The following is a 22,436-nucleotide window of genomic DNA, read 5'->3' on the forward strand; positions in this document are numbered from 1 at the left end:
AGTAAGTCAGAGCGTGATAACACGCGATCAGGTAAGGGGAAAGGAAAGAGATGAGACGAATCCACCACAACAGAAAAGTAGGTCCCTAAAAGCTTTGACTATGTGGACAACGCATGAAGTGGTAGGTAAGGTTCTGAAGACGGTAGTCGTTTGGGGTTACGACTGGGGTTCGGGGTGTCAGGAACGGAGGGCTGAAAGGGTGTGGACCAAAGAGACGAGGATCACGGGTCAGGGATTCTCGAGACGTATATAATTAGTGGGCTCGATTAGCCCGGATCGGTGTTCAAAGTAAAGGGGAAAGCTGTAATGCCAATCCTGGAGATGACAGAGTCAGAAAAAACTAAAACGCGGGCTTGCAGCGGGAACCAGCATCATCATTGTAAACATGCTGCGGCAGTCGGTCCTCGTCCGGTGGCACAGGCACGGTGCTGCATGCATTAGGCGATGATGATGACCAGACAGAGGGATGTGTACTTACACCTTTTGTTGACCTGTGCCAGATTCGACAGATTGCTGGACTTCTGTCGAGCCATATGTCAACTAGGAAGCACGCAGGTCATCAAGACATCGACAGAACAGCTCTGGCAAGGTGGCACCAAAGACGGCTGCACTGAAAAGTTCGAGAAGCAGCCCGGCCAAGCATCCCCTTTGTTTTGCCGGGACTTTAGAGCAACGGTTCGCCCTTGACTGGTTAGCATGACGGGTTTGTGTAGATCATGGCGTTGAGAGCCCCGTCCGAACCATGATCTCCACAAGGGGATAAATTGTCCGTGCCAGGGTTCAAAATAGTCCAAAAGGTGAAAGGTTCGACTGGACCAGGGTGCTCCAGGATAGGCGGGCCAGTCTCTCAACTAAACATATCGTCAGTACAGTAAGTAGATGAATATGTAATTCCCACAGCAGCCATTGTACCCCTTTCTAAAACCGCTACGCTCTGTGGAGGTTGCCGGGAGGCGCAGCCGTATGTTACCAGTAGATTGACACATGTCCCGATGCAGAAAAGCTTCCTTAAGAGGACCTTGTCGCCTAATAAGCTTCCTAAAAATGGTTGTGTAACAAACCGGAGCGTCTGGGGACGTCTTTCATGCCACCAGAAGAAGAAAAGTAACACACGGAAAGCCGTTACAACGTGGTAGCTGAGGCCGGTATGCTTGTATGCATGTGGTCAAGCGGTTGACCAGTTGACACCGGGAGATACCGATACCAGGTACTATCATGGGAAACGGATGAAACACGATGCGCTGCCAATTTTGGTGTTATCTTACGGCCAAGGCTTATCCAGTCCAATGAAGATGGGATAGATGGTGAGGAGCTGGAGAGGTGCATAACAGGGCCTGGATGATTACTCTGTACAGGCGTCACTACCAGATTCTAGCCATTGATTGCATCGATGTCCCGTCGGCTACCACACCATTTGACATGACGTTGGCGAGATGCGGCTCGCCTGGACGAGAATCCGGGTCTGACTTATCACTAGGCTTTATCCGACGAGGGTAATGGTGAGAGACGCCGCGATGAATAGCATGTTTGCTCGGGGAGGCACAGCTATGAGCGGCCACGCATAAGGTGGCTGCCGAATAGCTGGAGCGTAGACAGGGCAAATTGGGATGATGCTGGTAGCTGAATTCTGGGTCGATTGCGTTACATGGTGCGCCAAACGGCGAGCTTTGTCCTGGCTCGTCGAAGCTTCCATTGACAACTAGGCCGGTCGTGGTTGAAATTACGGCAGTATACATCTCCCACATCAACAGATTGTCGTTATGATGATTTGCTACGGTTGTTAAGTAGGTGTGGGCTGGTTGGATAGCGTAAAGGCGAGAAACACCAAAGTAGCATGGTACTGATCCATGTGGACCCCCTAAATATTATGTATTAAACCCTGAAGTTTTAGCCTCAATCCGACCAGGACTGCTGCCAGTTAGCCAGCCGACCAGTGACGAGGGTTATGAAGCAGAGCCAACTAGGATGTCACAAGCTGTTCCAAGTCAGGATAGTGAGCTCCATGCCATCGTCGTCGTAATGCAGTTGTAGAGATGCTTGACCCAAATGACAGTCAAGAAAAATTGATAGCAAATGTGGTTTGGTTTGCGAAAGAGGCTCAATGGTTAAGCTGCTGTAACTGTTGGCAGCCAAGAGCAAGGCTAACAAGTGGTTTCAGCTCTTGTTCGGTTCAGTTGAACTGGGTTGGGTCACACCAACAGGGGTCTATCATGCGCATATCTCAAGCTGATTTAGCCGCGGCGTAGAAGGGTAGCCGAGAAATAGGGTAAATGGATTGGGTCGTTTGTTCGGTCCGGTCTTGAATCTATTGGGGGGCATGTTGGCGTGGTAGAGCCAGATGCAGTTGAAGATCGTTAGTCTCCAACTCTGACGTACATACCTGAGAGCAAGCACTCCAATCTTGGAATTTCTGATATTAGAGAACTATTAGGTTGTGTAGTAGAGTAGAGTAGTCTAGGTACCAACAGGCGTATACAGATACCAAGATAGGTTAGTACCTAAGTTACCTACCTAATTGAGATGAAAACCCGCTATCGCTTCAATTAGTCAGGATCCAGGGTGCTTTCCTTCTATTCGATGCCCTATGACACTTGCCTAACTAATCTGACCCACGCAGCACTTTCCAAACGGCTAGCTTAGTGGGATTTACAAGATGTCTACCTCTTTTAGCAAGTTCTTGAGTCAAACGTTATGATAGACTGGCTAGCCTATAAGAAAAAAATCTTCATCTTTAATCTCTTTAAGCTACCTAGTCCGAGCCAAGCTGCCACAACACCCTCCTACGCGAAATTCCCCAGATGTTTCTCTCTATTCCATTCTTGTACTGGCGCAGCCGCGTTAGTTACTAGCGTGTGTTACAGTACATGTGGATGTGGATGTGGATTCAACAACGCTCAGTTTACAGCACAGATGTTCGCTGATACACGCTTCGACTCATGATAGATCCGGGCGCTGGTTCAGCTCATGATTTTCGTCTCATGTATCAAGTCGAATCTCGGTGTTTTCGTACTTAGGTTCAGCCAGGGGTTGATTAATTGCTTGATCTTCAATTGCACTTCGGCACGATGCATTGAACCACCAACTTCTCAAACGCGGGCGACCCTGCCCTTGTCCTCATCCCATAGCCTCAGCGGAGGAGAAGCCGGATATAGAACAGCCTGGCAGATCTCTAGAGCCGGGACGAAGAGACGAAACGCCGCCAGAACCGCGGCAGACCATGACTAGAAACGCATGGTCTCAGCGCTGCTTCGATCATCATCCATCCCATCTGTCCCCATCTTGCACGATCCATCGCGGTTACGCTGCCCGCAAAGCCCAGACTAATGCTGTATTCAAACGAACAGTTCTTTACTTTTTGGGCGAGTTGCATTGACATCAAGTTGGAAACGATTCTGACACTTCTCGGAAAGCCGATCCGACAAGGAATCCTACGTGCGACAAAAATAGGCAGGGGTAATCAGCCAAGAATCTCAACAGACAGCCAGCCACTCATTAACCTTGATATGGGCGACTTGCATCTGGATAATCGTCCCGGCAAAGCATATCATGACGCTGGATTTCGTTAGCTGCATGGACGTCCTAGGTACAAAAAAGAAGCTGTTCATCCCAGCCTATCTGCCACCCACCATAGTTAAGCGTATCTGGCCTGGCAGCTGCCATTTCTCGTGTTATTCTTTTCGTCCCTCTTCTGTTTGTTTCCTCTTTTTCGCGCATCTGTTGCAGATCCTCTAATCTCCCACCCTTTCTGTCTGGTGACATTCCGTCTCTGTTTTTAGAAACGCCCCTGTTTATCCACCGTTCTGTTGCAGCACATCCCTCAGACTCTGGATTGGCTTTTTTTTTTTTTAGACGAAAAAATTACTTCTGTTGTATCTTGCACAAATACTGTTCAACTTTGGCAGGCCGGGGAAACGCCCGGAAGTATGGCTACTCAATGAATAGCGTTCAGAGATATTCTCGACTCAACAGGTCAATACATTTCGTGATGCTTTCTATTACCTAGGTAGCTTGCCAATTGATAAATGACATTTTGGCATCCATAACAATAACCCACTTACTATCGTTACTTGACCTGCCACTAATGCAGGTCCTACCTTCCACCGTCTTGGGCGTTCCGGCTCCTTGCCCCGGGGGCTCAGCTGCATCGAGGAGACTAAGATAGAATGGAATGAACGATAGAATGCGACTAGACTATGTTTTGCCCTCCAATGCCGACGGGGAAGCCAGGCAGGCTACTTTGTACTTGGTCACAGCGCTAGTTCAGCATCGGCGGACGAGCCTCCTTAACCAAGAGACTGTTTCAGGTCAGTCAATGGAGAGCAACAGCACCGAAGCTTGTTCGGCACATGTTTACTAGTCTAGAAACCGTGCCGCGCTCAAGCTGCGGGACTTTGAGACATGAACCATTTTTCGGGTCTACTAGCCTTCAAGTTCTAAGTTGGTTCTCAATATACCATCCATCCACCGGTGGGATATGCTTCGGATTATGGTCAACGTCGGAGCTATAGGGTACGCAGATACCGAATGACTATAAGCATATCTCCCTAATCTATTGTTTCGGGATCCACGCTCTTCGCATCTCAATTGTCTTTTAGGTTTAGTACAACGACATGGTTTGCAAAATCCCTGAACCCAGAGACCTGTTTCATGCGGGGGCTGCTAACAGACACAGAGTCAGAGTGTGTCGCTCGATACCTTGTTATACCACTTTTGTGTCTACCTACCTATGCAACAAAGACCCGAGAGACCACCGAATACTTGGCCCAGCAGGCCATAGGGTGGAGTCACCCGTTGAAAAGAATGGGCTTCGGACTCAATATAGGCTATAGAGAACACGCATCGCATATGCTCTTGAATCATATATAGTATTGCTAGGCAAGGCAAACTAGTCCCCATGTTCTGATACATCCTGATTCATGGCAGATGTAAAGGCGCTCAAGGACTGGGCTTGCTTGATGTCCACTACCAATGATGAGGGAAGTTGGAAACCCACTAATTGATTTTGTAATGCTGATCGCTCCTTGGTTCTGAGTTGCGAGTACACAGCTGCGCGGAAGCAAAGAAGCCGAGATCCATATTTGGAGGAGACGCTAGAACAGCTGAGGAACGAGGCCCCAGTCGTAGATTCTCAAGGAGGGCGACATACAGAAGTCCCGTGGCTCTAAGACTAGAGAAAAGCCTGACCAGAGGATTTCCTCGGTGGGTAGATGATACCGTAGGGCTTGTAGTGCCAGATCAGCACTTCAAAGTTGTGAGCTGTTTCTGTGTCGGTCTGTAACCAGTATTAGGCTGGCCCTTCTATATGTGCCCCTTCGTCTGGCTTGTGCCATCACATTATCTAGTGGCTGTGCTGTATCTCGAAGCCGGCTGAGACTGATGCAATACAAATGCAATACCTAAGTAGCCAAAAATAAAAGAGCCAAGGCTTCTTTCCCCTCGGGAAGAAGAGTGTTGAACAGCTTTTGATCGCCGCCGGGAGTCGTCTCATTATCAGATGCATCTGGTGGGCAGTGCTCGGAACTGGGGCGTTCCTGGCAAAGAGTGCGCATATTATATAGGTTAACACACTGCGTAGCGAGCTTGTTCCGGTTATAATACTACGTCTTGTCATCCCATTAACTCCCAGAGAACTAGGAATATCCATCGAGCAAAAAATAAGACTCAACCCCAGTCCTGTATTAGGCGACATGCGAGTTCTCAGTCGTCATTAACAGAGTATGCCAAGAGAACGGAGATTTTCTTCGGATGACAAGAATAACTTGGGTTTCACAGAAGCAATATTCCATCATTCAGTTGCGTCTTTGCTTTGTTTCAAGTAAGCATATACTACTGCTTAACATGGGCGTGAAACGTGTGCCCACTAAATCCCAGTCATTAACGCATAAGTTATATAGTTCTGATCGCTAGATATGGCGATCGAAACAATATCCTTGGATTCTATCTGCTGCGGCTATGCAGGTATATAACCATCTCTAAGTTCGCAGACCCACGCCAAGCAAGATTTTCTCGATTATTAACGAGTAGAAAATCAGACCACTCTCTTGGCCGCATCTCTATACAAGATACCATGTTTCTGTTGGGTAGCGTACGTGAATCTGTCACGAGTTAAGTTGGAGAGTAATACCATCAAACTTGGTCAGCTCCAACCAGCCCCCAAGGCGGGCAAAGAGTCCGCTTATAGGGTAAGTTGAATCAAAAAATCTCTACGGTCGGCCCATGTGTTTTCGAATGGTTATTCAGAGATATAGGTTGAGGGTTTCTGGCGTATAATAATAGACTAACTTGGCGGATTGCTTCTATTTTCATCGATTACCTACTACTTACCTGTTAGGTAGATATCTATCTACGTAACCAATTCCTATACACCAAGGGCACAACTATGATAAAACATCAACACTATGAATAGCAGTTAAAAAATAAAGAGAGAAGAAAAAACATACAACAGCGGGTATTGGCTGGTCGTCACCGAACCAACTACTAATCCACCCCTTGCGAGCTTGACGATGGGAGAGCGGACGGGATCTCGTATTTTCTGGCAGGTATAGTCGTATGTGCTAGAACGAGCGGCTCAATGTGTTTATCAACAGGGTGAATGCCTCTCGTAATTGATGGTGGCAAGAATGAAAGCCATGCTATAGGTGCTCGATACTCTATGTGTGTTTAAACACCTGTACTATGGCCTCTGAGGACTCCTTCTACACCAATGAGATATATACTCCATGAAAGAATCTACCCGGTATTAACAACTCCGGAATTCCGATGCCAGTGGTGGTATGCTACTCTTCAAGATACTCTCCAGTCGCATGCCACCGTCCAAACCTCCCCCTTCATCTCAATATCCCACACTGGCTGTCCCACCTCAATGACACTCCCAACACTCATAGGCATCCTCTGTCCTAGACCCGTCAGTCTACCCTCACCGGCAAGCAAGAACTTCTTTCCTTCGGACGTGCCGGAACGACCTCTAACCAGATACATGCTTTGACCTACTCGAACTTCCTCAACTGTCACGTTGATGCTTGAGGCAGGGGCTGGCACTACACCTTCCCAGCCTTTTACCTCAGACAGCCATCCTTGTAGTTCAGCGGCGAGTCCTCCGGCTATGTATTTCGCCCCTCGACGCTGAGGAGAAAATACTGCTGGAACACCGTTCACTGCGGTGTCGAGTTCAACTTGTTTGAAGCGTGGTGGTTCGCGGAATGTTGGTTGATGAAGTGCCTTCGACTCATCATAGGGAAGGATAGCATCTTGAATACTTTGTGTAGAATCCTGTGTCTCTGTGTGCTCTCTCTCGTTCATATCTTCTGGGTCCTCGTCGGAGTCCTCGTCGACCATATAGTGCTGCTCTTCTACTGGGCTTGACTCTTGCATGGGAGAAATTGATACTCTTTGCCGTTTCGACTCCCGCTCTTCTAACGGAGAAGCCTCGTGCGGTAGGCTTGGCGCGTTGGAAGCCTCCCGGTCAACAAAGCCTGAGTTTTTGATATCTATGTCGTTGTCCGATACGGCTGAACTAGCATCTTGCGAAGCTGTTGCGTCATCGGACTCGACCTCAATAGAATCGTGGAGCGACTCATACTTCCTCGGTGCGAACTGATCGCCCTGGCTGTCTTGAGAACTACCTTTGGGGCGATCTTCGACTTCTTCAACGTCCTCAATGTCAATGCCAGCTCTTACCTGTGTCGGCCTAGGAACAGAAGAGGAGGCGAAACGAGGGGTTGACTGAAACCGCGGAAGTCCGGTAGGAGTTTGAGATGATTGCGTAACCCTCTTTGGAAGAAGAAACCTTCTTGGCGTAGGAGTCTGCAATAGGTTAGCAATGACTCTAAGGTTGAAATTAGAATGAATGAGATATTACGCTTGGAGGGGGGCTCATGGTATAGGGTGGATGGGCCGCTAAATGATGCAATAGAAAGTCCATGTAGATAACCCTTCCTGCACTGGTTGATCGTTCCGAGCAGGAATTGACTTATGTAAGTCCTTCGCAGAAAAATATTTCAAATGTGTCGACAGCGAGTATATAAGTAGTATGGAATGGGTAGGTGAAGCTCGCCATAGCGTCGTTGAGCGACGGTAAAAGCTCGGGCTGGATGATTAATGCGAGCATCACTCATGTCTTGTCGTACATCATGAACAGCATTGAGATTCAATATTGACTGATTAAAGTCTCACACCTTGGATTCAACCAAGTTGTGCGTAGGGTCATTTGAATGTGACGGGATCAAGGCTTGGCTCAGTAAGCCAAAGCTATACGCGTTGTTCGCCTTCTAATACCTATGCAAAAATAGACACTCCAAACTCCTAGAAACACCCTGTGTAGCTCTCATACCTCCTGCTATCTAACACGGCTTAACGGTGATGTTCCTTTATCAACATATGCTGTAATCTTTCCGCGGCGTTCATTAAAAAGATCTCCAGAATCCACAAAGAGAGATACTAGCATCAAGTCATACAGTTGTAAGTACCAAGCTTGTTCTATAGCTTAAGATTAACCGTAGGCCAAGTCGAAGGTGGTTTCGTGGCCATTCTTGGTTGGCTCAGTGTTCTTGACTTGGTGTAGCATAACAGGAGGCAAGCATGGACGTCCATGCTTCTCTTCCCACTTAGGGCCACCAATGCCTGTGTCTTGCCAGCCCATCCAGTTGTTGTAAAGTCGGTTGGGGGGTATTGCCCGGTAGTACCAGGTTGACCCAATGTATCTGCGCTCTCGGCCCCAGCCCATGGGGCTACCGCGGCCACCACATTCACCGTTCTCGCCAGGGTTGAACCATTTGTTCAGGAATTTTCCATCCCAGTCACGGTCCATGAAAACAGGATGAGGAGCATATACTGCCTTGAGGCCATGCAGAAGGGCCACTGTTTGCGGTGTCATTTCTGAAGCAACATGATTGCCACGGACATTCTCAACATGCATGATGTTTAGTAGCCTCTTTGATACACGAGACTGTGTGACGATGGTGGTACGTCGGGGAATATCCTGAGACTTATGGGTTGAATCGTTGTAGCCCCAAACCTGGTTGGCGATAACCCAATTGCTGTTGATAGGATTGAACATGGGCGACACGGTGATAACATCAGCATCTTCACCAACTCCCCATTCATAGTTATCTTGACTGGGACTTGCGACAGGAGGCTTGGGTCCGATAGGATTAATGAAGGGGAACTCGGGAGCACCCCAGATGGTATTATCACCATATCTTTTCTCGATGTCCCGACGGAACTCCTCGTCATAGTTGCCATGATAGGTAGGGATATACCATCTCTCATTTCGTTCCCACATGCCCTTTCGAGGCTGTTTCTTCGCAAATTCACCAAGCTTATCCAAGAGGTGGTAGTGGTGACCAGTAAAGCGGAAATCCATCTCCCAGTTCCAGATGAAATCGAACTGGGGGAACTCTTGGCTGAACTTTTGGACGGAAAGCCATTGAGCAGTGTGGACGTTCTTTGATTCAGGATCGGTCAGCTTCGGGTAAAGCTGCCAGACTATGTCGTCATTCCAGAGAATTGTCATGCTGCGAAACTCGGGTGGCACACTCTGCGAAAGAACCGTTTGGTAAACATTCTCGTTTTCAAAAATACGCAAGTTGTTGTCTTTGACCTGGACCAGCAAGAAGACTTCATACTGGCCTCCGGTTTTAAGAGATAACTCAGAGACCAGCGCCCGAATCGTTTGCTTGTCGTTCTCGGTGTAGTCCTTTCCAGTGTATGACCGAAGGAGAATAGCAGTTCGAGGCTCAGAAACATGGCCCTTTGTAGGGGCTCTGGGATGCTTCGTGTGTTCAGCAGGTTGCTTCGGTTGTGGACTGGCTACGGGAGGTAGAGCCTCAACGTTGTTCGGGGCAGCCTGGTCCATACTTTCCGGCTCTGCTGGGATGTCTCGTTTCGACATTTTCTCCTGAGCAGGTTCCTCAGAATGTTCAGGCCCGTGAGGCCCGATGACAGTCTCGGGATAATTATTGAGATACTCGTTGACCCGCTCTCGGTTCATTTCAAAACGCTGGGCATTTTTGTTGACACACATTCGTTGAAGATCACCCCAGTTGACGCTATCAAAATTGAGGGGTTGTGGTTCACCGCCAACCTTCTTAAACTGACGATGTAATCCGTAGGGACCAAGTCGAGTCTCTCTCTCCCAGCAAAGGTTAGGGTCCATGTTTAAAGCATCATAGCTGCCGAAGCGGGGCAACGGCCATTCGCGAGGTCGACCCTTGAAGACAAGCAGGTCCTCAACAGGTTCTCCAGTGGCACCCTTGCATGGGAAGTACTGAGCGTGCCCAGCCTTCTTCCAGGCTTCACTGTTGTAACTGGGGTAAGGGTTGTACCGAACAGGCTTTTCAGAGCTGTACTCTACGTCGGCGTCGGGGTCGAATTTGAGATCGGTGCTGAATTCCTCAGGTCGAGCTTCATGGTTCTCCAGATTGGCCAGAGTCTTTCCGTAAATATGGTTGGAGCTAGGGAAGCTGCGATCGTGTTAACAGACATATCACTTTGTAACACCTCAACTGCTTACTTGGATGTAACAGAGTAGGCATGTCGCCATTCTTTTCTCATGTCCTTCTCGTGTTGGAGCTTGCCAAGATCTCCAAAGCCTCTTTCTTTTCCATCAGTCTCAAACCCAGGTTCAATATCTCTGGGGTCCTCGCCATCGGTGGGGTCCCGCCAGTCCTTGAGATCCTCAGCTGTAAGTTCCCAAAGTTGCCTGTGAATGGATCCATATTGATCCTCGACTTCGCCTTCTCCCTGCGGCTGGGAGTTGCCGCCTTGTTCGACGACGGGCGGCGGTGGTTCTTGAACGGTGCCCGGGGAGTTGGAAGGAACTGGGATAGTTGTAGTGGGCAAAAACAACAAGTAGTAAGCGGCCAGCATCGCAAAGACGATGATAATCATAGATCTAGGCCGTAGCTTGGCGCCGAACAAGCGCCGGCTTTGGGGATGCCATTTCTTCATGATGGGCAGCAATTATGTGAGCCGGCTGATCCAAACAGAAACCGAGTTGTGTCGCAGAGGAAAGTTGAAGCTGGTGTCGCAATTGCAAATAAGGTGGTCAATGAAGTCGATTAAGATTAGGGGTGCATGGCTTGTTGGATAGTTGGAACGGAAGTACTCGGTCGGGGAGATGCAAGGGATGTTGTTCGCAGGGAGATGTGGTCTAATGTCAGCTATCTTGAAATTAAATAGCCTCGTTCGATCGGTCGGTCGTAGAATTGAACGCTTCTCGAAAGAGTGGCGCGGCTTCTGTCAAAGACAGCCAAAGAGAAAATAGACTGTTACAAGCAAATGCCAAGGATGCGCAACTAAAAGAGAAAAACAAGTCACACGCTGCGTCTTTGAAGGACGATGCGAATGATAAACCAGAGGAAAAAGGGAGAGAAAAAAGGTCCTGAAGAAGGGAGAGTTAATGGAATGGGTGTGGATGACGACTACCAATGGTCGTAATTGGGACGTGTAACTAAGGTTTCAATCTAGGGGGGGATCTACGGTAGGAGGTGGTCCAACGTTGGTGCCCACAGAGGGGAGCTGACCACTAAGCGTCCAGCACACAAACAGTTTTATAGGAGATTGCAAGCGAAATCAAGACATGATTGGAATGTTTACAACAGACGACGCACGATATTGGACTTTGATAATATGGCGTTTCCTTTGAGCTTCGAGTCTTGATACGAATTGGTAATTTACTGTTTCCTGAAGAACTGGCTTGATACATGGGACCCTACACGCGGCTTTGCAAAAGGGCCTGCAGCCCAACCACTACACATTTCGTGCCGACAAAACACGTTGGTTTCTGCGTTAATCCACGCTTGAACCAGTCTCCAAAGACTTTATCTGTTATCTATTGGTTGAATGCCTATTTTAGAAATGGATTGTTACTGCCATAATACTCAGAATTTTACCTGGTGATCTATCCCCCAGCTTCTTCACCCGTTGATGATAGATGGCCATGATTCACAGGTCTTTGAGCTAGCCATCCGCGAGAACAAATAGGAGACATTGATCACAACAATTTACTTTTGGCTTCGTCTTTCAAGTGTTTGAACAGTGTTTCGATTTCGAGCAGACTTCCATCAAGGCTCTCACTAATACACTACACTACAGAGACTCGTGCAAGCATCCGGCCATTGACCAATCCTTAGCCAAGATGCCTCAGATACAGAGTCTTCTAGGACACCATGAAGCTTTGAGGACTACCCAGGCTGATACCGTCATCTTCCAAAATAGCTGCATGATACTTGGCGTATCTACGAACAGTAAAGGGGGAAGCTTAAAAACAATGGGGGTATAATAACAAAACAATGATGCTAGCCAACTCCAAACAAGATAACAGCAAAACCAGGTGGTGTCAAAAACATTCTAGACGCAGACAGGTGATATTACAAGATATAATTATGGTCCATACATCGTCGTCGAGATTCAGGTAAAATAGTTAGGTCGTTACATCATGCCAAGTCGAGTGTGTCGTTTGTTCATTCGTGGCCGAGGACCCTGTTGTCCAGGAGGTCCCGGAGCAAGCCTGTTTCCAGGCGGCGGCATACCGTACGGTGGTCTTGGAAGTCCCATACCAGGACCCATTCGCTGTGCCGGGTGGCCAGGGAGGCCCATCATGGGAGGTCGTGAACCGGGTGGCGCTCGGCCTGGAGGTGGCTTCGCTGGGGGAGGGTAAGACTGCTGCACTCGACGCCAAGCGTCTCGCTCACAGTACGACTTGCCCTCTACCTCAAAGTAGCCATCCGAGAGGGACCGACCGCAATCGAGACATCGGAAACAACCAACATGGTACTTGATTGAGAATTCGTCCTCGAGGTATTGGCCTTCAATTCCCCTCTCGCAGCTTCCGCAAAGGCTGCCGTTATGCTTGTGATAATGGTGTTCACAATAGGGCTTGTCGTTCAAGACGTAGAATTCGGCTGATTTGAAGGGTTCGGAGCATGTCGTGCAAACAAAGCAGGCCTTGTGGTATTTGCCTGTCAACCTTCCATCTGCGGATGAGATACTCTTTCCTGTGATAGCAAGACCACAAGCTTTGCAGTTGCCTCGGGATCGTACGGGGTCTTGTGTCGCTCTCCGAACAGGGGGCGACAGAGCTGGAGGGAGGGTTTGCGCAGGCGTGGATAACGGGCTGGTATTAGAGTAGTGATCTTGAGGTGATGGCGCGTAAAGTGGGGTTGGCTGAGGATCGTCCCGTTGGGGAGGTACCTCAGCTTGAGGCTCGTAGCGGTTGGCAGAATCAGGTCGCTCGCGGGATACATCGAGTGGTGACTCTGCAAGCGGTGATCGAGCACGTGCAGGCCGCATAGGGGCATCGGCTTGTGTATTCTTGGACCCTAACGCTTCCATTGAACTCTCGAGATCTTCCATTAGTCCGTCCATAGCTGAGAGGTCCGAGGGATCACGTCGAGGTTGAGATCTTGTTTGGCTAGTCTGAGAACTGCCGTTGCTCTGGCGGCTGAATGTAGAGAACCCAGAAGATGTAGAATCCGAAGGTGTATGGTAAGGGTTGTTGACACCAAACTCAGCAGCAAGATCGACAGATGCCGAGTACTTGCTGGATTTTGACGGGTGCAGAAGACTCTTGCGCGGCGGGGGTGCTCTCGAGGTATCTGGTCCCATTGATGGTCTCTTGGCGTGTCCAAAGCCACTGGAGGCAGTGCGCTCGTGTTTTACACCAGGCGCAGAAGTAGTTCTTAATGGTGCTTCTGACCGAACAGCCAGTTTTGGGAATGTGTCAGAGCGGTTCATAATTCCTAGAGGCTGAGGCTGAAGCAACTCGTCAGCCTCAGAAGGGCGTCCGAAACCCTCGTAGTCATCCCGTGTTGGTCTTCGAGGAGGGCCAGAGACATCGTAGTTGTTGTCATTGGCACTTCCTGTGGGGGAGGGCGATCTTTCATTTCTTTGATTATTGAAGTAGTCTCTCGGTGATGCACTCAGGAAGCTTTCCGACTTGTCGCGGCTCTCTGTTATCTCCCTGGGAAAGGACATCGCCGAAGGACTACGAATGGGATCGAAGGGACCTGGGGCAATAGTGCCCACTTTCTTGAACAGTGATGAGTTGGCTCCTCCGTTTGGACTCACAGAGCGAGGTTGGAAGTCTGGGCCGTGCTTCTTCTCGCCAAAACCTCCATAAGCTCCAGGACGGTCGATGGGGCGCGGTGAAGGCATGATAAGATCGTCTTCATGTGGTGTTGGGACGTCGTCGAAGAAGCATTCCATATCATTGATTGAGGATGTGCTGCGCGGCTCACTATTTGGTGTCAACTGCCCTTTTAGCAAAAAGGGATGATCTGGGAGGTTATTAGTCGGGTTTCTTTTCCTTCTTATTTTATACCTTGGTAGACAGGTAGCCACTTACTGGCAGCATTGACATCTAGTGAAGGTGGTATGTGGCCCGGTTTCTCAGGAGATGCTGGGCTGTAAAGACCCGGACTAAAGGGTGCTGGGCTGTATGGAGTGTATGCCTCATACTTTTCTGGTGGAGGAGAAACTATTGGATAATCGATTAGTTCACCTGGTCGATGAGACAATCTGTGGTATTTTCCTCTCTTACGTTCAGGCTCTGGCGGGGCACAAATATGGTCTCCCATCATAGAAATTTCAACTTCCCGACTACATGACGAGCATTTGATAGTCGGGAGAAACATGGACTCTCGTGGGAGAGCCATGGTGGCGGTGTGAGTTGTGTTGTTGAAGCACAATAGGAGTCCGGTTTATTAACGCGATGCTGAGAAAAGGAGCAGTGGAAATGCCGGCTTGCGCTTTTCTAAAAGGTCTTGAACAATGTGACGTATGAATGCCTTGTTGAGGTTGTTTCAAAAGATGGCGCGTGGTGTAAGACCTTTTTAGATTTCGTACCCCAGGCCCGTTCTGCGACCGGTGTCCCTGGGGTTGATGACGTGAGTTTGGAGTGCCAAAAGTCAGTGCGATATGAATTTTTTTCGATTGCATCCAGAGAGTCGTGATGTTGAGGTACTTTTCGTCTTGATTTATTGTGGTTTGGAATGTAATCGTCGAAAGGGTTTTATGGTGAGGTCGTGTCCAGTTGAGGCGATTACCCAGGTAGCTCCTTTGTTGCTGGTGATAATGAGAGAGGAGTGAGAGGAGAAAGACCCTGCTTGTGATGGATTGTGCACACAAATCGTTGCGGTTGTTGGTGGAGAGTTTCCAATCCAAAACTGAAAAGAGCAAAAAGAAGAAATACAGGTCAAAGAGTCGAAACGCGAGACTAAAACGTCTGCGACATGAAAGGACTAGAAAGAAGATCAGGTGTCGACTTTGAAGAAAGGGACGATGCGATGCATATGGTGTCTCAAATGTGGAGGGAGAAGTGGGCGACCTGAGTGCTATAGCGCAGGTAGCGTAGGTAGTAGGTACCAGGGAAAAAGGGACCGGGACCCTGGACTTCACTGCAGGTATCGACGTAAAAACTCCACTGAATTAACCCGGCTAGGCATAGAGTAGGCTAGGCTAAACTTGAGTTGAGTTGCAGGCTGATCCTTGTGCTTGTGGTTTTGCGCTTTTGCCCTTGTTGGCTGATAAGTTAACAAGTCCGTAGTGCAGAGAATGAGAGAGGCCCCTGGTTTGGTTGGTACAGGAATATGAACACGGCTCGCAAAGGGACGAGTTTACGGTGGGCGCGGTGTGGAATAAGTAATAACACGGGGCACCACTTGAGTCCGGAGCAACTGGAGCGTCTTTTTCCACTCAAAGGTAATTGATTTGCTGATGAGAGCTTTTCTTTGAATGCTCCATCTCATTCGGTGCGCAAAGATGGCATCTATCTTTTCCGTCTATAGCGACAGCACTTCTGCTTCCGTCTCCCTGTCATGTCATTGTCTTGCCTTGTATGCCTATTGTCTCCAACTACATGGTAACTCACATTCCAGGAAACTTTGTGTAACTAACTGTCAATAGTAGATCTCCTTCTTCCCTGGAGCTTCTGGGCCACGATGACGTCCAGCTAAAAGGTGAAAGGTGAGACATGGTTTGCACGCGATGAATCCAATTGTCAATATTGAGGGAGACAGAAAACGGGGACTAAGATCGACAGCATTCCTCATCTGACTTTGTCTCGCTTCCCGATCAGCTTATTCCCAGTCATGTGTAATATGTAGAGAAACAATGTCTTTGTTCGGACTGCCGGCTGCCCAAGTTTGCCTGCATTTAGATGGGACCGATTCAGAGGATTTCTTTAAAGTCTAATTTTGTAGACGATTGGTCCTTGGTAGATTCAATGTATGACTGACTGCGTTCATCTTGTTTTCTTTTCTGGCCCGTCAGTGTAAGTATTCTGGATGCCGGTGAGTGGCCTCAAGGTTAGTACCTCAAGATCAACTCATTAAACAGTTCCCACAACGATCTAAAAAGAACAGCCATAGAAACAGGCCAGGTCAGGTCCGGGCTCTTCCGGGTCAGTCATGAGAAGACGCCACAGAAGGTTAGAATGTTCTCTAGCTAATTGATGCCATCCATGGTCATGGTTAATACTCCCTCTTGTTCATGGATAATGACAAAATAGAAATGATCCACTCCAAATCGTCGACAACCTACCCTACTCGGGTACCTTGCAGCAAGCTCTGTCCAACCAAGGGGTTCATCTGCAAGCACTAGCCCAACTATGGAAAGACCCTTGACCAGAAGGAGATCTGCTTCATTTAACATGCCTCTTGTGGGTGTCAAGGTCCGCCTCTCAACGTCTGGAACAGTTTTTGGTTATCGCGAGGAAAGAAACGTTAATTAAGTGATTATCTGGCTCTGCCAGTCATTTGGGTGTCTCGTGGATCCCTTCAATACTACCATTAATACGATATTCTTTCGAAGCTGGTCTAGTTGGCTGTTCTGATTAGGTAGTCTGGGTTGAGTTCATTTAGAGATAAACCCGCAACCAGACAATTATTTCATGCGATCAATGTGACTGGACCATCCATTGGACGCAGTCGTGATAGGTGATAATAGACCCTAGTCTCTGGGTCCTATAGAGTGACATGTACCTTTTACTTACCTGTCCTCATTCGGCTGTTACGCCGTGGGGGGAGACAATGATAGATCTTCGTGGAACAGCCCAAAAACAGCAGGTTCCATCTTGTATGTGTAGTGCTGTAGAGCCGTCAATGCGAGGCATCCTTTACACGCTTATCGAGGGTTCTATACGGCGCATGTCCTTGTTCATCTAGCATCGTGTCTTGTGGTCACTTCCTCAATTGCTAAGAAAAGATCTGCGAGTCCAGGTTCGCCAAGCAATAACTGGAGCCGGATACAAACGATCCACTGTCTCAGGTCTCTAGAGGATCGGGAGATCAGAGTCCGTTTTAAGTCAGTCAATCAAGGCAAAGCAGAGAGTCCAACTAATTGAACTCAATGGCATTCATTAAATCGGCTTTGCCGGTGACCAGAAACGCCACAATTCGACAGCATCGTATAGGGGTTAGCTTATTTTTCACTTTGATTTCCCCTGGCGACCGTAGTTGATAAGAGGGCAAGTTTTCCCTGGGTGTTTACTTAGGACGTTGTGTGTCTCCGATGATGATGATGATGATGATATTGCAGAGATATGGGTAGTACGGATACTGTTAGCACCTCTTATTATGACCAAGGGGTCAATAATTGTTGTTTATCAATTGACACATTTCAAGTACCCACGCGACTCGTGACACAGGTGCGTCGACTTTCCACTCGAAAAGCTAGCGTCAGAAGTTGACATAAGCCTCTCAAGCTACCAGGTCAGTTGGTTCCCCATCAACCGTTTGATGACCTCAGGTTCAATACATGATGCCAGATATAATTTATTGCTAGTGTTCGTACTAGCTAGTCATGATTACCTACCCTGAGAAAGATTTCCCCATGGCTTCAGCGCTGAGGGCACGCCATTCGTCGCGTGGGATATTGCGAATGATTTACTATCTCAACTAGTACAGACATGATTTGCAATAACTTACCGTATTATACCTACTCTATGATAGCGGTGACTGTATTGCAAGCTGTGATCGACGATCGGCTATCTGGTATACGTGACCAGCGTCGGACACATGGGGTAGTAGATAAATGCCGTTGACAGTCGACACTTTGACTATGATTGCGACAATAGTAACGGTTTCGAAGTCTAAACCCTGGGTCTGAGACGCATACCTAAGCATGAAAGATCTGATATCGACTGGTCTTGGTGATTCAGAAAAGAATACTCATGGCAGCCGCGTTCAAAACCGTGTTTCGCTCAGGTCAGGCTTGAAGACACTGTCAGATGTCAAATCAATGCGTTGTTTGAGTAATGTTTCTTGTTTTTGTCGACTCCGGGGTCGGAGGTTGCTAAACTATTAAGAGAAAATCACTTCGAGTCAAGAATTGAGGCTCCCGTTAAGCGATCATTATGAGATGTTTCGGCTTTTGAAGCAGAACCTCGTGCATTAGATTGTCGACGGTTAGACGGTGAGGGCGGATGTGGTAGACGCTAGGATTTTCTGGCAGATGATCTCACCACATTGTAGGTGGATCTTCGGTTTAACCAATATCCCATACGGCTGAGGTACTTTCCTGTGACACTTCCGGTTACATGTGAATGGGGCTTTTTCCCAGAACATTAAACTACAAAGACATAAGTGCAATGAAAGCACCATTTCCCAATAGACCAACTTACCTAACTATACAATAGAACCGACTGGTGCTTACGCGATATCAAGGTACTCGGTTAGCGTTGGCTGTAGTTGATCGGCTAGACAAAAGCCGGAAGATCAACTACATCAATAACACATATAATAGCGGCAAGCTGCAGCGATAAGATGAAAGGCCAGTAGTTTTCGAGGCTCAAAATACCCGGTCGATGCAAGTATACGTGTTTGATAGGAGTTTGTCCAGTGAGTTGCTATCAACAGCTAAGATCGTCTACCCGCGTCTTGGTTTTCAGTCACCGCTGTAGGAGAATAATGGGTTCTCTGGTCTCTGACGACGCGGAAACAAATAATCTCAAACGTGTTTGTCCTCTAAATGAGGTTTACCATCGAAACACTCCGTTGAAACAAAACAAAACGTAGACTGTTTGATATCCTAATGTCGAGAAATTGTATATGCTATTCTTTCGCCAGCGTTTCCTTGTGTCTTTTCCTCTATACTGTAACCAAGTGGTGTAATATCAAAGCCATCCACGGCTAAAATCTACAGTAAAGTATTGCACAAGACTTTTTACCCGTCCAGGGTCCTTCCTAGCCTGTTGCTCAAGATTCCAACAAACACAGGGATAGAATTGCATGCTCAACAGAGGTTCCGAGCAGGGCTAAGCCAAGCCAATCAAGGAGGTTGGCATCGACAGCGTAGGACATATCAATTGGCTGCCTGCACGAGCTAAACTAACCTAGGGTTTCGGTCGAAATGACCAAGAGAAGACTGTGGTCATTTTGGATAAACAGTCGGATGTTGACAACGCCAGGGGCTCAAGCCAATGGTTCTCAATGTAGCTTCTGTACACGACAGGGGGTATCAAGGTGCATGAGGATGTGATGATCTTTGTTGAACAACCCCAGCAGGATCTACAAATCCAATATAAACAAAGTCGTTCGTTTTGTTTTTACACCGAGTTCAGGTCAAGGGTAGGACAATGGACCGACCTGAGGGTCCCCCGCCAGAAGAAAGGAACCCCAGGTAATTTGATAAAACTCATGGGGTCGGTTTGTTGGAAATTGTGGGAGAAAATGCGGGAAAAAAGAGACAGAAAAGCTGGAGGACACGGAAGCTCGCTTGTTCGCGTCCATCCTCATATCAGGTGTCCACAAACATACATGGAAAACCTACAGTAGCTTTACAGTAGCTCACTCTTGATGCTTCCGAGCTGTCCGCCTCCCCAGCCGCTAGAATACTAATGACCCCACTAACAACGCGTTGTGGTCCTCACCGCCCGAATGTCTACGACAGCCAAGCTGTGAGTACCTGAAGCCAGGCTCGGCAACCTACCGAAAAGCCATGTACACTGGCGTACCTACGTACGTCTCTTACCCGAGCTGGACAGGTAGGGACGACTCTTCCATATTTGAACCCTCCCCAGCCCCAAAGCAATTCTCCCTCCTCTCTCTCTTCTGCTTCACCCACAATCTTCGTCAACTTACAATCAGCTAAAGAAATCAATAATTTCAAAACCTCTCTTCTTCTTTTAACTAAACCTTCCTCACTTTGACATCTGTCTGCCCCGCTACCCCGCCAAAACCCCTCCATAACTCTATCAATCTTATCATAACGACCAAGGCATAGACCTTTGGTCACTACAGTCGTCAAGACGTTTTCCAATCTCCTTAACTCGTATGTTGATCAAGATAAACCCAGCTCAAAATTGCTTGTATAAACAAAATTCTAACTCCTCACAGGACGCATCACCCGTTTGCAGGAGCCCGCTGCTCAGCCGATTCCGGAGGCTCAGCGGACTCGACCTTTGAACAGTAAAGGTCTACTCACAGAAAGAAACCCGTCCAATCTCCATAAACCGTAAACTTCCACGTCAAAGCCAATTCAAGCACCATGGCTCCTCACGCGGAAGTCGGCACGGGCTCCTCAAACGGGTCGGTATACAACGGCCAAGGCTCCTCCGCTACCCAGGATCTCTTCACCGTCAACTCACCCAACGTCACCTACACGGATGCGGAAATCCGTTCTCGATACACCTACCGCACCACGAAGGTTGAAGTTGATGCCAGCGGCAAATATGTTGCTACTCCTAACGAGACTCTCTACGACTTCAAGGTCGACCGCAAGATTCCCAAGGTCGGTATGATGCTGGTCGGTCTAGGAGGCAACAACGGCACCACCGTTACCGCTGGCATCCTCGCCAACCGCCGTCAGCTCGCCTGGGACACCAAAGAAGGTCCTCGCGAGTCCAACTACTACGGCTCCGTTGTCATGGGCTCAACCCTCAAGCTCGGCCATGACGCCAAGACTCACCAGGAGGTCAACATCCCCTTCCACAACATCCTTCCCATGGTCCACCCCAATGACTTGGTCATCGGCGGTTGGGACATCAGCAAGATGAACCTGGCACAGGCCATGGACCGCGCTCAGGTTCTTGAGCCCACTCTTAAGGCCCAGGTCAAGAAGGAGATGGCGGAAATGGTTCCCCTCCCCTCCATCTACTACCCTGACTTCATTGCTGCCAACCAGGAGGATCGTGCCGACAACGTCCTTGAGGGAACCAAGGCCCGCTGGGAGCATGTTGAGAAGATCCGTCAGGATATTCGTGACTTCAAAGCCAAGAATAGTCTTGACAAGGTCATCATCATGTGGACTGCCAACACTGAGCGATACGCCGACTTGATCAAGGGTGTCAACGATACTGCCGACAACCTTCTCAAGGCCATTGAGCAGGGACATGAGGAGGTTTCCCCTTCTACTGTCTTTGCCGTCGCTTGTATCCTTGAACAGGCCCCTTTCATCAATGGCTCTCCCCAGAATACCTTCGTCCCTGGTGCCATTGAGCTTGCTGAGAAGCACAACGCCTTCATTGGCGGCGACGACTTCAAGTCTGGCCAGACTAAGATGAAGTCTGCCCTTGTTGACTTCCTCATCAACGCCGGTATCAAGTTGACTTCAATTGCTAGCTACAACCATCTTGGCAACAACGACGGCAAGAACCTGAGTTCCCAGAAGCAGTTCCGCTCCAAGGAGATCTCCAAGTCTAACGTCGTTGATGACATGGTCGAGGCCAACCACGTCCTTTACAAGAAGGGCGAGCACCCCGATCACTGCGTTGTGATCAAGTACATGCCTGCCGTCGCAGACAACAAGCGTGCCCTTGATGAGTACTACGCCGAGATTTTCATGGGTGGTCACCAGACCATTTCGTAAGTTGATGTAACGTTTCTGAAAATGAGAGTAACAGCTAACAATCCTCAGGCTCTTCAACATCTGTGAAGACTCTCTCCTCGCTTCTCCCCTGATCATTGACTTGGTCATCATTGCCGAAATGATGTCTCGTATCCAGTGGAAGGCCGTGTCTTCCGACGGCACTGCTACTACCGAATACAAAAGTTTCCACAGTGTCCTGAGTGTCCTTAGCTACATGCTCAAGGCCCCCCTGACCCCCCCTGGCACTCCCGTTGTCAATGCTCTTGCCAAGCAGCGCGCTGCCTTGACCAACATCTTCCGGGCTTGCGTCGGTCTTGAGCCTGAGTCTGACATGACTCTTGAGCACAAGCTTTTTTAGGCGCTGAGGTCAGTTCTCAACGTTGCTGAGGGTATTTTGAAAGAGGAGGATACTGCGGACAGTCTTTACCGGATGCTCAAATTAAGTACTTCGAAAACTATAAAATTATTAAAGTAGAGGAGAGACGAAGTAGCTTCACATTCATAGATTAACGAATTAAATGTGCCGTTCTTCTCGACATGAGCCTTTATAATAACCTGTCAGTGATCTTTCGGGTATTGGATTTGAAATTGATTGACAGACCAATGATGTAAGTTTGTAGTTAAAGTCTAAT

General features: G+C 48.4%; 4 protein-coding genes across 4 annotated transcripts; 1 reads left to right on the plus strand and 3 right to left on the minus strand.

Annotated features, from left to right (window-relative positions):
* Positions 1-6,513: 6,513 nt before the first annotated feature.
* EDB82DRAFT_484451 (uncharacterized protein) lies at positions 6,514-8,128 on the minus strand. Its single transcript, XM_025731536.2, has 2 exons — positions 7,859-8,128; positions 6,514-7,803 (listed from the first exon to the last, which is right to left on the minus strand). Exons 1-2 carry the CDS (start codon positions 7,919-7,921, stop codon positions 6,784-6,786), a joined length of 1,083 nt encoding a protein of 360 aa, XP_025590551.2. The 5' UTR covers positions 7,922-8,128; the 3' UTR covers positions 6,514-6,783.
* On the minus strand, positions 8,128-11,396 carry EDB82DRAFT_455767 (uncharacterized protein). The gene is made up of 2 exons (XM_025731535.2): positions 10,511-11,396; positions 8,128-10,460 (listed from the first exon to the last, which is right to left on the minus strand). The coding sequence occupies exons 1-2, from the start codon at positions 10,945-10,947 to the stop codon at positions 8,489-8,491; spliced, it is 2,409 nt and encodes an 802-aa protein (XP_025590550.1). The 5' UTR covers positions 10,948-11,396; the 3' UTR covers positions 8,128-8,488.
* Positions 11,397-12,005: 609 nt separating this feature from the next.
* On the minus strand, positions 12,006-14,966 carry EDB82DRAFT_25242 (uncharacterized protein). The gene is made up of 3 exons (XM_065607320.1): positions 14,540-14,966; positions 14,345-14,476; positions 12,006-14,276 (listed from the first exon to the last, which is right to left on the minus strand). Exons 1-3 carry the CDS (start codon positions 14,652-14,654, stop codon positions 12,430-12,432), a joined length of 2,094 nt encoding a protein of 697 aa, XP_065465411.1. The 5' UTR covers positions 14,655-14,966; the 3' UTR covers positions 12,006-12,429.
* A 5,401-nt stretch (positions 14,967-20,367) lies between these two features.
* EDB82DRAFT_25275 (uncharacterized protein) lies at positions 20,368-22,240 on the plus strand. The gene is made up of 2 exons (XM_025731533.2): positions 20,368-21,800; positions 21,853-22,240. Exons 1-2 carry the CDS (start codon positions 20,485-20,487, stop codon positions 22,160-22,162), a joined length of 1,626 nt encoding a protein of 541 aa, XP_025590548.1. The 5' UTR covers positions 20,368-20,484; the 3' UTR covers positions 22,163-22,240.
* The last annotated feature ends 196 nt before the right edge of the window (positions 22,241-22,436 follow it).

Source organism: Fusarium venenatum, assembly GCF_020744135.1.
Source record: "Fusarium venenatum strain MPI-CAGE-CH-0201 chromosome Unknown EDB82scaffold_1, whole genome shotgun sequence".
NCBI classification, from domain to species: domain Eukaryota; kingdom Fungi; phylum Ascomycota; class Sordariomycetes; order Hypocreales; family Nectriaceae; genus Fusarium; species Fusarium venenatum.

What these genes read in the sequence shown, in the direction of transcription:
- EDB82DRAFT_25242 (XM_065607320.1), bottom strand. Translation starts at nt 14,654, where the DNA reads ATGGCTCTCCCACGAGAGTCCATGTTTCTCCCGACTATCAAATGCTCG. An exon ending in TGCCCCGCCAGAGCCTGAAC is followed by an intron (nt 14,477 to 14,539) that starts GTAAGAGAGGAA and finishes ATTATCCAATAG; the next exon opens with TTTCTCCTCCACCAGAAAAG. An exon ending in ACTAGATGTCAATGCTGCCA is followed by an intron (nt 14,277 to 14,344) that starts GTAAGTGGCTAC and finishes ATAACCTCCCAG; the next exon opens with ATCATCCCTTTTTGCTAAAA.
- EDB82DRAFT_25275 (XM_025731533.2), top strand. Translation starts at nt 20,485, where the DNA reads ATGGCTCCTCACGCGGAAGTCGGCACGGGCTCCTCAAACGGGTCGGTA. An exon ending in GGTGGTCACCAGACCATTTC is followed by an intron (nt 21,801 to 21,852) that starts GTAAGTTGATGT and finishes AACAATCCTCAG; the next exon opens with GCTCTTCAACATCTGTGAAG.
- EDB82DRAFT_484451 (XM_025731536.2), bottom strand. Translation starts at nt 7,921, where the DNA reads ATGGACTTTCTATTGCATCATTTAGCGGCCCATCCACCCTATACCATG. An exon ending in CCATGAGCCCCCCTCCAAGC is followed by an intron (nt 7,804 to 7,858) that starts GTAATATCTCAT and finishes AACCTATTGCAG; the next exon opens with ACTCCTACGCCAAGAAGGTT.
- EDB82DRAFT_455767 (XM_025731535.2), bottom strand. Translation starts at nt 10,947, where the DNA reads ATGAAGAAATGGCATCCCCAAAGCCGGCGCTTGTTCGGCGCCAAGCTA. An exon ending in GCCTACTCTGTTACATCCAA is followed by an intron (nt 10,461 to 10,510) that starts GTAAGCAGTTGA and finishes ACACGATCGCAG; the next exon opens with CTTCCCTAGCTCCAACCATA.